General features: G+C 43.0%; 1 protein-coding gene across 1 annotated transcript in view; it reads left to right on the top strand.

Annotated features, from left to right (window-relative positions):
• Positions 1-14,018, top strand: part of LOC109938364 (solute carrier family 13 member 3) — a 46,939-nt gene that overhangs the window by 23,547 nt on the left and 9,374 nt on the right. The window contains exons 4-7 of the mRNA XM_048608537.1: positions 2,916-3,013; positions 4,920-5,032; positions 7,490-7,651; positions 12,581-12,718. Coding sequence (XP_048464494.1) covers positions 2,916-3,013; positions 4,920-5,032; positions 7,490-7,651; positions 12,581-12,718 — 511 coding nt within the window. The remainder of the gene's footprint in view (positions 1-2,915; positions 3,014-4,919; positions 5,033-7,489; positions 7,652-12,580; positions 12,719-14,018) is intronic.

The following is a 14,018-nucleotide window of genomic DNA, read 5'->3' as shown; positions in this document are numbered from 1 at the left end:
TCAGCTTTCCTGCTCCTCTGATGCCACCTGGCCTGCTGTGTTCATCCAGCTCCTCACTGTGTCATCTCTGAGTCCAGCATCTGCAGTTCTTCCTATCTCTCCTTTGACTTTATTGTTTGATGAGAAAATGTTTTGTCCTGTATGTTGTAAAACACCTCATGGTCCGTGATAATGTAAGTACAGGAGACCAAGTTTAGAAAAATGAATTATCACTCGCTGGGGAGGTATTGGTTGACCAATAAAAGCTGGCAAGCAGTCTGTGAAGGTGTTTTATATCTGACCAACCTCAGCTCCTTGATGTAGCAACAGATGTTTGATGATTTCAGTGCCGTAGATGTCATACACATAGAATTTCACCAGGCCTTTGGGGGCAGCACAGTACACAGCACCAGGGACCCAGGTTCGATTCCACCTTCTGTGTGGAATTTGCACAACCTCCCTGTGTCTGCGTAGGTTTCCTCTGGGTGCTCCAGTTCCCTCCTTCAGTTCAAAGATGTGCAGCTTGGGTGGCCTGGCCATGCTAAATTGCCCTGTAGTGCCCAAGGATGTGCAGGCTAGGTTGGTTTGCCATGGGAAATGTGGGGTTACAGGGATAGGGTGGAATGGTCAGAGGGTCAGTGCAGACTCAATGGGCCAAATAGCCTCTTTCTGTGCTGTAGGAATTCGGTGATCAAACAAACATAATTATTTTTAAGATAGAGATGAAAGTCATTCAAGGAATAATGGTGTAAGCTAGGTCGTGGGGTAAGATAATGGGATAAGAATAATAATGGGTTAGATAGGTCATTGTGGCTGGTATTTAATGGAGGGGACAGGGTTACTCCACCAAATGAAGTGTTGCTCAAGCACCTAAAGGAGCAACAGCGGGCCTTCCCAGCAATCTAGGACCCTGGGGTTGGAAGTCCATCTGCTCAGATTGGTCAGTCCAATCAGAAACCAGGAAAGAGACAGTAGCTACTCCCAATATGCCACTGAACCAAGGTCTAGGATTGTTGCTGGATCCCAAACCACTGGTGAGTGATGGCAGTGGAGTTGTGAGGGAGTGGATTAAAGGATGGAGGAGGTCACGGGGAAAGGTGTTGGCATGGCACAACAGTCCAACCACCTCGTCATCTTTTGATTGAGGGTTCCTCCCCAGGAGCCTGCCATTGGCAGCAAGATGATATCTTTTAATGTGCCTTCGCTGTCCATTGAGGGGCTTTAATTGGTGGCAGGCAGCTAGACCACTCATGGGTATCCTTATCACATACCTAGTGTGGATGGAAGTGGGAAGGCTGAGGTTCCCCACTCACTAACTCTCCTGCCCAGTGATGACTACAGGCCAGTTTTTCCAGTCCATTGTTTCTGGGGTATTGTGTACAGTTAATAATCGTTTTACTTATGGAAGGATATTATTGCATTTAAAGCAATTCAGAAAAGCTTAACTGGACTAAAGCCTGGAATAAGTGGATTGCCTTATGAGGAACGGCTGGACAGGCTAGGTCTGTATTCTCTGGAGTTTAGAAGAATCAGAGGTGACATTATTGAAATGAATAAAATCCTGAGGAGTCTTGACCACATGTATAATGAAAGCATGTTTCATTTTGTGATAGAATCTAGAATTCGGGTCATTGTTTCAAAATAAGGGAGAACCCATTTAAGAGAAAGATTAGTACAATTAATGATAGGGTCTAGGTTAGTGTTGCAGAACAGAGAGACCTAGGGGTTCAGGTACATAATTCTTTGAAGTTTGCCTCACATATAGACAGGATAGTTAAAAAGGCATTTGGCATGCTTGCCTCCATTGCTCAGTCCTTTGAGTATAGTGGTTGGGAAGTCATGTTGAGGTTGTACAGGACATGGTGAGTGCTGTTCTGGAATATTGTGTCCAGTTCTAGTACTCCTGTTATAGGAAGGATATTATTAAGTTGGAGAAGGTTCAGAGGAGACTGACCATGATGTTGCCTGGTTGGAAGGATTTGAGTTATAAAGAAAGTCTGGATAGGCTGGGACTTTTTCATCGAGCACAGGAGGTTGAGAGATGACCTTGTGGAAGTTTATAAAATAGTGAGGGATATAGATAGAGTTCATGGTAGTTGTCTTTTCCTGAGAATGGGGGATTTCAAGACAAGGGGCACATTTTTAAGGTAAGAGGAGAGAGATTTAACAAAGAAATGAGGGGCAAATTCTTTACACAGAGGGTGGTTCACATGTAGAATGAACTTCCTGAGGAAGTAGTGGATGTGGGTACGAGATATGAAATGTTTGGAGGGATATGGGCCTGCAGCAGGCAGGTGGTACTGGGTTAGTTTGGGATTATGTTTGGCATGGACTGGTTGGACCGAAGGGTCTGTTTCAATGCTCTATGACTCTATGACTCCATGAGGAAACACTTTGTTCTCTGAGGTTTGAGTGTCTTTAGAACTCCCTTCCACAAAAGGCAGTGGGTGCAGAATTTGGAAATACTTTTAAGATAGAAGTAGATAGATTCTTCATTACCAAGGGGCTGAAAAATTATTGGGGATGTGCAGGCATACAGATGTGAGATTATACGGAATTAGAGTCTAATGATGACCACAAATCCATCGTCCATTGTCAATTTTATAGGAAAAACCCATCTGGTTCACTAATGTCCTTTAGGTAAAGTAACTGCCTTCCTTATCTGGTCTGGGCCTACATGTGACTCTGGGTCCACAGCAATGTGGTTGCTCTTAACTGCCCCCTGAAATCACTTGGCAAGTCACTTAATTCAAGGGTAATATGGGGTTCACAATAAATACTGGTCCAGCCAACAATGAACACATCCCATGAACGAATAAAAAAAAGAAGTCCTGGAAAGTGTATTAAAAGCTAGTAAATGATTTTCGGAAAGATCAAAGGCTCAGGGAATTATAAAGCAAGTTTTCTTTATTTTTATGGTGTGTTCTTCTCCTTAGGTATGTCACAGATGCAGTGGTTGCAATGACGGTCGTTTTTCTGATGTTCATCTTTCCCTCACAGAAACCCTCGTTAAAGTGGAAAACAAATCCTGAAGGTTTGTTCATCCCCTTATTGATGATATGTGGCGCGTATCAGTTGTACTTTCCTCATGGAGAGATTCTTCTGATTCCTTCTGAATGGATCAGAAAAAGTGGCAGCCGGGCTTCTGTTCCTGATTGTTTAATGAATAATATCATGTTCGCGTATAGGAATTTACCTCGAACTGAAAAGCTCACATGTTGAAAGAAAAGGCAAACTAACAGAAGGAAAAGGATACAACGTTTGTCTCACTTTTCTATCAATTTCTTTTTTTTCAAATATTGGCAAATTCTGAGAGTAAATGATAAAATTATAAACCATCTAGAAGAAGATTAAGTGACCTGTTGAGTAATGTCCGTGCCTCTGAACCAGAAGCTCCACATTCAAGGCCTACTCCAGGACCGCATTCGGAACATGAGTCAAACAAATTGATTATAAACCGGTTAACCCACTGCCAGCAAATGCAAATGGCAGACAGTGAGAGTGAAAGAGAATTTTGATCAGGCATGTGATGGACAGTCACAGTTCAGTCCCAGTGCTGGCCAGGGTGGATTTGGGACCTGCCTCCTTGTCCTATCCAGGCTGGAGATGCTATAGTCACACATTGTCTTTGTGCAGAGAACTCAAAAGCTCACTGTATTCTAAACCAACAGAGAAAAAAAAGGCAAGAATAGAAAAGGGAACAAGGTAGGGTCAGCCCTTGGGTTATATTGTTATCCATGTCAAAGCTACCCATTCTATTATGTACCCCTCCCATTCACCCTCAAATGGGACTTTTAGATGTCTAAACCTGATACTCTAGAATTCCTTCTCGCAGACCTTCAACTTCCCTCGCTGCCATAAAGATCTGACCTAAAGCCCATGTTCCTGTATGTTAATTGTGTTTAATTATATTGGTGGTGGGCATTAACTGAGTATTCATTTGAGCCGACTTTATATAGACACAGACTACAACTGGGTTAAAAACAGAACCTGCTGAAGTCTGGCACTATCTTTGGAGAAAGAAACATAATAAGCAATTTGAGTGCAATGACTCTTCTTCCCAGTTCTGAAGAAGTGTCATATTGAACTCAACACTTTATTCCAGATCTCCAGCATCCATGATATTTTGCTTTTATTAAAGCGATGGTTGCTGTGTTAGGAAGTGTATGTTTGAAATGTGTAACTCATTAAAAAAAAGCATGTGGAATGATCATATCCAGCTTAATCCTTCATCAGCTAGTTTTCTAGAGTAAAACAGATGAAGTGCTTTTGCATGTTAACAATGCTATATCCATGCAAATTGCTGCTTCTATTGTTGATCATTAAACTTTCATCTGTCCCTAATTGTCCTTGAGAATATGATGATGAGTCACCTTCTTGAACAGCTATTGTTCCTGTGTTAAAACTACTTCCCCCATGCTGTTAAACAGGGAATTCTAGGATGCTGAGCCAGCAGCAATTACACATACATACAAATCAAAATGTCATATAACTTGGAGGCAAACATGTATGTTTGTGATGTTCTCATGTACCTGCTTTGCTAACACCTATAGTTGATAAGGATCATGAGTTTAGTTGCCGTCTTCCAGATGAGGTGTTAAACCAAAAGCTTACCTGCTCTCCTGGCTGGATATGTGTAATCCCATGTCCAGTATGTTGAAGAATAGCAGGTGACCTGGCTAATATTTATCCTTCAGTCCATATCACATTGCTGCTTGTAGGAACATGTTGTGTGCAAATAGGCTCCTGTGTTTCCTACATTGCCACAGTGACTTCTCTTCAAACTTACTTCATTGTTTGTAAAGGACGTCGTGTGGTTCTGAAAAGTACTATATATCAGTGATAGTTTTTTTTTCTTTTTAGTGAAAATCGTCATAAATAACTGTAAAAAAACCAGCTCTCTATTTTGGAAATTTTCATCCTCTCCTTCTGATTACCAGAGCCAGTTATTCCACACAAACCACTGTTGACTTGGAAAAATGTCCAGCACAAGGTGGCCTGGAATGTCATAATACTGCTAGGCGGAGGATTCGCCATTGCAAAAGCTTGTGAGGTAATTTCTGTTAGCTCATTTACATTTAACACAAGAAGGTTGCTTCAGCTACTCATTGCTAGCCTTACACTCAAGTCCTTGTAAATAGCTCCATTTTCCCCTCACGCATATTTATCATTTTCTTAACTTGTTCGACCACCTTTTATATATTGTGATTCACTTGACTGTAACGATAAGGATATAGGAACAGGTGTAGGCCATTCAGCCCTTCGAGCTTCCCTGCTATTCGGTATGATTCGTACCTTTTACCGATCCCATTCCCACAATCCTTCCACTCGTAATCAGAAATTTCCTCACCTTGGAATTTCCTCACCTACATGGAATTCCTCTTATTTTTAAATCATGCCCCCTGGTTCTAAATCACCAACTAGGGAAAAGCACCTTACTGGCATCTAAGATAACAAGGTGTAGAGCTGGATGAACACAGCAGGCCAAGCAGCATCAGAGGAGCAGGAAGGCTGACGTTGCGGGCCTAGACCCTGGCATCTACCCTGTTTATCAGTCAAGTATTTTGTAAGTTTCAATTAGATCACCTTTCATTCTTCAAAACTCTAGAGAATATAGGCCTGGTTTGCTCAATCTCTAACCATCGGACAATCCTGCTCCTTGCATGCTGTCTGACCGGCTGTGCTTTTCCAGCTCCACACTTATTGACTTTACCTTCCAGTATCTGCAGTCCTTACTGTCTCCAATCCTGCCATCCCTAGAAAAAGTCTGGTAAACCTTCTTTGCTTTACTTTTATAGCAATAATATTTCCCCTGAAGTATGGAGACCAATACTCCGCACAGTATTCCAGGTGTGGTCCAACCAAGCTCCCATATAATTGAGGCAAGACGTCACTACTCATATACTTAAATGCTCTTGCAATAAAGGCTAACATTTCATTAGCCTTCCTAATAGCGTGTTGCACTTGTATGTTAGCTTTCAATGGTTTTTCATCAAGGACACCTAGTCTATTTGTACATCAACATTTCCCAGTCTTCCACCATTTAAGAAATACCCTGCATAGATGTTTCTTCGACCAAAGCAGGCTGTGTCAATCAATTCTAATAACTTTTTATGTGGGCAATGTGCTCAATACATTATACCCTTGTTACCAATATCACTGACTGACCAGGAAGTAACTGTTCCTGGTACACCGTCAAACCCTTTCTTAAGGATTCTGAATAGTATTATCAGGTTTCTCCCACTCAACCTCTCTGTCATAGAGAACACAGACCCGGTGTATCAAGTCTTCTGTTGTATCTACATCCTCTTCTCCGTTGTACTTTACAATGTATCTTTAATGAGGGGCCAAAAGCAGCTGACCCAGATACTTGTTTTTGTATAATTTACTACTATAAATAGAGCCGAGAATCCTTCTAAAAGTAAGAGTGCAGGTGAAAAGAAATGTATTAGATTTATTATTAAAAACAGCAAGTGCTGGAGAAAGTCAGCAGGTCTGACGGTATTTGTGGAGAGAGAAACAGTGAACATTTTGAGTCCCATGTGACTCTTCTTCAGAACAGGTGCACACCGCAAATAAAAATGAATGACTTTAGAAAGATTTTTCCTGGATCAGGAACAGCTTTAATGCACAAAGAGCTGCTCATCCATTGGTGATCCCTTTGAGCCCAACCTCTTCCCCACATAACTCCTCTTGCCCTGGGATTGCTTCCCCGACCTTAATTCAGCATAGAATCGTACAGAGCTCTTTGTTCTTTCAGTGTCAATTGTGACTCAATGGTTGGATCAAAGCGTCCCTCTGCACAAACTTAAGCGTGTCATGGTGACCCTCTCGTGGTGCAGTGGTAGTGTCCCTAAGAGTCCAGGGTCAAGTCCCACCTACTGCAGAGGTGCGTAATAACATTTCTGAACAGGTTGATTTGAAAAAAAAGTTAAATTTTTAAAAAAATTATATAACCTATATTTCAATTTGATCTCATGCTGCACAGTTATGAAATGCCACCTTTCAGATGAGATGGTAAACCTGCTCCCTCTGGTGGATATAAAAGATCTGATGATGTTAATTTAAGGAAGACCCAGGCGTGGAGCGGAATTCTCCCAGATATTATAGTTTATAGTTATCCTCAGCCACTGCCAAAAAGATCAGATTATTGCATTGCACTTTCTAAGACACTGTTAAATGCACTTTGGTGGCTGTATTTTCTACATTTTAGCAGTAATTAGACTGAGCACTTCACTGGATTTATTGAAACAGTTTTGGATGACATGAGGTTGTGAAAAGTAATTTACAAATGGTGAAGAACAAACTTGTTGGTTTCAGAAAACTAAAGTCATCATATTTTTTGCCATTAAAATATTTGGTCCATCGTGTCTGTACCTCCTTCTCAGTCGGTATTTATTATTCTGCATTTTGGGAGTATTCAGTGCTAAATGAAAATATTAATTTGAATGCTTGTATATAACATGCATTTGAAAGCGATTTTTGGACTTGCTTTTTCCCTTGATACTAGGAGTCAGGGCTTTCGAGGTGGATTGGAAACAAGCTGCGTCCTCTGGAACATATCCCAGCCAGTGCAATTGTTCTGACTGTCAGCCTGGTCATTAGCTCATTCACTGAATTTGCCAGCAACACTGCCACAAGTATAATCTTTCTGCCTATTTTGGCTGAGTTGGTAAGCTACGTACATATTTTTCCCAATTACTAGTCAATTTTCAGAACAGTGACAGTTACAAAATCTGAGCTTGTCTTTATTATTTGGTATCCTCCCTCTGGTTACAAACACCATAGAAAGGTCAGAGATAGTAGGAACTGCAGATGCTGGAGAATCCGAGACAACAAGCTGGATGAACACAGCAGGCCAAGCAGCATCATAGGAGCAGAAAGGCTGACGTTTCGGGCCTAGACCCTTCTTCAGAAATGGGGGAGGGGAAGGGGGTTCTGAAATAAATAGGGGGAGGCGGATAGAAGATGGATAGAGGAGAAGATAGGTGGAGAGGAAACAGACAGGTTGAAGAGGCGGGGATGGAGCCAGTAAAGGTGAGTGTAGGTGGGGAGGTAGGGAGAGGATAGGTCAGTCCAGGGAGGACGGACAGGTCAAGGGGGCGGGATGAGGTTAATAGGTAGGAGATGGGGGTGCGGCTTGAGGTGGTGGGGGGGATAGGTGGGAGGAAGAACAGGTTAGGGAGGTGGGGACGAGCTGGGCTGGTTTTGGGATGCGGTAGGGGGAGGGGAGATTTTGAAGCTTGTGAAGTCCACATTGATACCATTGGGCTGCAGGGTTCCCAAGCGGAATATGAGTTGCTGTTCCTGCAACCTTCGGGTGGCATCGTTGTGGCACTGCAGGAGGCCCAGGATGGACATGTCGTCTGAGGAATGGGAGGGGGAGTTGAACTAGTTCCCGCCTGGGAGGTGCAGTTGTTTATTGCGAACCGAGCGTAGGTGTTCTGCAAAGCGGTCCCCGAGCCTCCGCTTGGTTTCCCCAATGTAGTGGAGGCCACAACAGGTACAGCGGATGCAGTATACCACATTGGCAGATGTGCAGGTGAACATCTGCTTGATGTGGAAAGTCTTCTTGGGGCCTGGGATGGGGATGAGGGAGGAGGTATGGGGGCAGGTGTAGCACTTCCTGTGGTTGCAGGGAGAAGTGCCGGGTGTGGTGGGGTTGGAGGGGAGTGTGGTGCGGACAATGGAGTCACGGAGAGAGTGGTCCCTCCGGAAAGCAGATAAAGGTGGGGAGGGAAAGATGTCTTTGGTGGTGGGGTCGTATGGTGAAGTTGGGATTGGAGCAGAGGGAGCGGAGGGCTGCACGTTCTGCGGGGGAGAGGTTGGAGTGTGTGAGAGGGGTGGAGAGGTTGAGGCGATTGATGTCTCGACGTCACCATAGAAAGGTCATTGTTTTTACTCACTCACAGGATGTGTGGGCATCACTAGCTAGGTTGGTATTTATTGCCTGTCCCTAAATATCCTTGAGAAGGTGGTGCTCAGTTGCCTCCTTGAACCACTGCAGTCCATTTGGTGTAGGTACATGTAAACAATGCCATTTGGAAAGGAGTTCCAGAATTTTGACCCATAGAAACTATTTTAGTTATTCCCATACTGCTGTTTATGTGTTCTCACTTACAACTATGATGGTGAGGGTTTTGTCTGCAGTCAGCTCACCATATTACGGGGAGGGCATAACTGCTCTGGAATGGGTACAGAGGAGACTTTCTTGCAGGGCTTGGAAATTGTAACTGTGAGGATATTTTGGACACTGGTGCTTTGTCTCTTAGAATAGAGGAGACAGAGGGGTGACTTAACTGAGATGTATAAAACTATGAGGGGCTTGATTCGAGAATGACATCTTTCCCCAGCTGAAAGGTCAATTACCGGGGCCTTGATTTAAGGTGATTGGTACAAGAATTAGAGGGGACTTGAGGAAAATCTTTTTCACCCAGAGGGTGGTCGGTGTCTGGACTCTGCTGCCTGTTTTGATGGTGGAAGCAGAAACCTTGAACTCTACACCTACTGCCCTGTAACCTGCTAGGCCAGGTTTTGGAGGATGTGGATAACATGAATGACTAGTTTCTTTGTTGCTCTTTATTGGCTGGCACAGACACTGTGGGCTGAATGGCCTCTTTCTGTGCTGTAACGTCTCTATGATATCACTTCACTACAGGTAATTTCATCCATTCACTCTCCTGTTTCATCACTTTGCTTGTCAGGTGGATGTTTCAGGATCTTGGACTGGTGTTCCCCTTGACAAGGTCCATAATGAATGGAAAATCATGGAAAGCATTTATGTGAATTCCCAACATGTGCTTCTTGAAGACAAAACTCTTCTGTGGACACAAACTTACATCAGAAATTTGGAATTGAGATAGGTCATTTAACCAATCAAGCCTGTCCCACCACCATTCAATAAAATCATAGCTAATCTGTTGCCTAACTTCATCTATCTCCTTTAGCACTTTAACATCGTTAACCAATGAAAAGCTAACAATCTCAGTTTTAAAATTGACAATTAATCTAACATCATTTGCTGTTTGCAAAAGAGAATACAAAACATTCCCCCCTCCTCACCCTTCATATGTAAAAATGTTTCTTAATTTCATTCCTGAAAGCCTGGCCCCTCCTAATTTTTAAACCTGTGTCGTAGACTCCCAACCAGAGGAGATAGTTTTCCTGTGTCCTGTCTGTTAATAGGGATGTAGGAAAAAGGGGAACCTCATTCAGCTCCTTCAGCCTGTTCCACTATTCATCAGATCATGGCTGACCTGGGACCTAACTCCACAAACCTCCCTTTAGTCCAAATGCTTTGCTCAATAAAAATGTATTTATTGTAGATTTAAAATTAACAATTGATCTTGCATCAACTGCCATTTGGGGAAGACACTTCCAAATCTCTACCACCCTTTGTGTGTAGAAGTGCTTCCTGACATCTCTCTTGAACAGTCTGGCCCTAATTCTCAGACTATGCTCCTACTTCTTGAATCCACAACCAGTGGAAATAGTTTATGTTTATCTACCCTTCTTTTCCCGTTGATATCTTGAAGACTTCAATCAGATCATCCCTTAATCTTGAAAATTTGAGAAAAAAACAGGCCTAATTTGCATAACTTTTCTTCATAACTTAACCCCTGAAGCTCAGGTATCATTCTTGTAAACCTGCATTGTACTGTTCCCCTTTATACAAACTTTGACCAAATCACCCCTTAATTTTCTAAATTTTACAGAATACAGTCTTTGATTTTGTAATGGCTATTTGGGCAAAGTTGCACTGTGCTCCTTCCATGACTGTTGTACCCTTCCTAAGTATGATTGCCAGAACTGTCCATCGTATGTCAGATGGGGTCTAGCCAATGCCTTTTAGAACAGGATGACTTATATTCTACATATGAAGGCCGGGGAATGGGTTTTCGTGGGGTGTTTTGAGTTTGGAAACCTCCTGAACTGGCAGACCCGTTACCTGTGCAAGAAAATTCTCTACCTGCCATGTTTGTGATCTGGAGAAATGAAGCCAGACTGGAGTTAGGCCTGTTATCTCCAGACTCAGTCAGCAGGCTCAAATGCCCTCTTCCATTTCCTGGGACAATCATCCAGTTGTAGTGATAAATGTCTGGACCTAAAAACTCCACACCACAAACCCACACGTCCTTCCCCATTCCCCTTACGCACAGCGTTCCTACTCAAACATGCAATTGCCTGTCACGAGCACCATATCAACCAGAATAGGGAAGTGGTGGCCAAGTGGTATGTTCAATGGGTTATCATCCAGACGGCCAATCTAATGTCCTAGTGATACGTGTTCAAATCCTGCCAGGGCAGATGATGAAATTTTGCTACGGCATGGTGGCTCAATGGTTAGCACAGCTGCCTGCCTGCACCAGGAACCTGGGTTCAATTCCACCTTTGGGTGGCTGTGTGGAGTATGCACATTCTCCCTTGACTGCATGGTTTTCCACTGGTTTCCACAGCCCAAAGATGTGCAGGTTAGGTGGGCTTGCCATGGTTTAAAAACCCCATGCGGGGTCACAGAGATGGGGTAGGCGAGGATAGGGTCTGTGTAGAATGCTTTTCGCAGGGTCAGAGCCTACTCAATGGGCCAAATGGCCTCTATTTGCACTGTGGGGATTCTATGATTCTCCATTCCTGCTCCCTCCTTCCATGTTTAATCTCTCACCCTCACCCAGTATGCACGATGAGTAGACCTCAGAAGCCATGTTTTTCAAATATGCAGAGAAAACCTAAACTCATACTCAGTCTAATAGAACTCATACTCAAACTCATTTCTTGCTGAAAGAAAACTTCAGGCACATTCAAAAGATGTTAAATTATAATCAAGCGAACACCCTGGTGTAAAACAAACAAACATTTATTCAGCAAGCACATCAATGACAGATAATCCTTTAATAATGTCTTACAACTATCAATCAGCCAGTCCACACAACTACCATCGAAGATAAGTGATTCTGGTGCCAGCATTCCAAGTGGACTTAGCTGTCAAAATAAACCATTACTGCTTGAATCAATGAAATTTATTGAAACTGCAAAACCAAATGATTTGTTATTCTGAGTTATACCAAGTGTCCCACCAAACAGTGTGATGGCATGATGGCTCATAGTGACAGAGACCCAGGTTGAATTCCACCCTTAGGTAACTGTTTGTGTGAAGCTTGCAGGTTCTGTGGGTTTCCTCTGGGTGCTCTGGTTTCTGCCCACAGTCCAAAGATATGCAGGCTAGGTGGATTAAGCCATGGGAAATGCAAGGTTACAGGGGTTGGGTGGGATGGTCTTCAGAAGGCCAATGTGGACTTGATGGGATGAATGGCTTGCTTCCCTGCTGTAGGAATTCTATAAAAACAATTAGTACCCAGTTCCAACTACAGCCATCATTTTCAAGGCTACTTCTGAGAGTTCTCCCAAATGTACTTGTATTGTTTTGGCCCTAGTCACCTTATTTACAGTCAGACCATCAGAAAGACATCTTGTGTTAAAAAAGAATGAAGGGATTGAACTGAGAAAATATTTTAAAATGATACACGCACTCAACTTTAACACTGTCATTGCCTATCAAAGATTTTGTCGCTGACACTCTTTAAACTGCAATCCTTTCCTGTAGGGTGTTCGAGCCAAAAATCATCCTTTGTACCTGATGATTCCAGGGGCAGTGAGCTGTTCATTTGCCTTCATGCTGCCAGTTGCAACTCCACCAAATGCCATTGCTTTCGCAACAGGGCAGTTAAAAGTCAAGGATATGGTATGTGAAAATTTATATATGAACTATTATTAATAAGATTGGTAATGATGAACACTACTCCAGAGCTAAAAAATTAACATCACTTATATCAGTATTTTGATAATTTTTTTTATATACTCAAGGGATCTGGGCATCCCTGGCTAGGCCAGCATTTATTGCCCATCCCTAATTGCCCAGAGGGCAGTTAAGAGTCAACCACATTGCTGTAGGTCTGGAGTCACATGTAGGCCAGACCAGGTAAGGATGGCAGTTTCCTTCCCTAAAGGACATTAGTGAACTAGATGGGTTTTCCCCAACAATCAATTTGCAGTCATCACTAGACTCTTAATTCCAGATTTTTTCATTGAATTCAAATTCCACCATCTGCCATGACATGATTTGAACCTGGGTCCCTGGAACATTACCTGATCTCTAGATTAACAGTCCAGTCATAATTACCACTAGGCCATCGCCTTCCCTAACACATAGTCTGCAATAACGTGTTATGGAATCCTAAAATCATAAATTAAAATTATTTCAGCCAAATTTTAATCCTTGATTCAGTAATTATAATGAAAACATGATGATAATACAATGTGACATTGAATGTCATACAGTAGAAATTTGTGCTGCCACTTGGCAAAGGGTGGGGAGACTCAGTTATTTTGGTGACTCACTTTCTGAGTTTTCATGCCCCTCTTATGGGGAGAGGGCTGATTTCTTGGCTCCTATTTTTGGTGCTATGTCAGGGGCACACAGAAAGGACATCTCCACAAGCATGACCCAGGAAACACTGATCTAGGAAGTCACATTTTCGTTATGGGATAGGAAACAGCTTGGACTGAGGTCGGGAACTGTGGGTGTGGTCTGGGATTAAGGCCAACCTTAGAGCACTAGCCCTGTGTGAAAACTCAATAGAAGTCCACACCCTTTCTACTCCCTTCCTCCCACAAACAATCCCCATGTCCCTCACCCATATCCACGCTACTCCACGGATATTTATCTCACACCCACCCCCCACCCACTCTCCCAAAACAAAACGATCCGGGGACTCACACCAAAGGGCTTGCATCCACTGTCAGACCAAATTCTCAATTTTCAGACTTGCCCCAATGCACACTCTGCGATCCACACTGCAGAGATGTTAAAATCCTGCTTCTGTTCAAGCAGAGGAAGATTTAAATTTTCTGCTGCCTCAGTGACATGTCCAAACGTGTACCGCAGCCTGACACCAGTTCCACACCCGTGAAAATAGGATTGGGACTTCATCATGGTAAAACCTGGGCTTTCATTAGAGCCTCGACCAGACACTAGGCTGCTG

Source organism: Rhincodon typus, chromosome 19, assembly GCF_021869965.1.
Source record: "Rhincodon typus isolate 14 chromosome 19, sRhiTyp1.1, whole genome shotgun sequence".
NCBI classification, from domain to species: Eukaryota; Metazoa; Chordata; class Chondrichthyes; order Orectolobiformes; family Rhincodontidae; genus Rhincodon; species Rhincodon typus.
The sequence above is the reverse complement of the archived record's forward strand: the minus strand, read 5'-3'. Positions and strand labels throughout refer to the sequence as shown.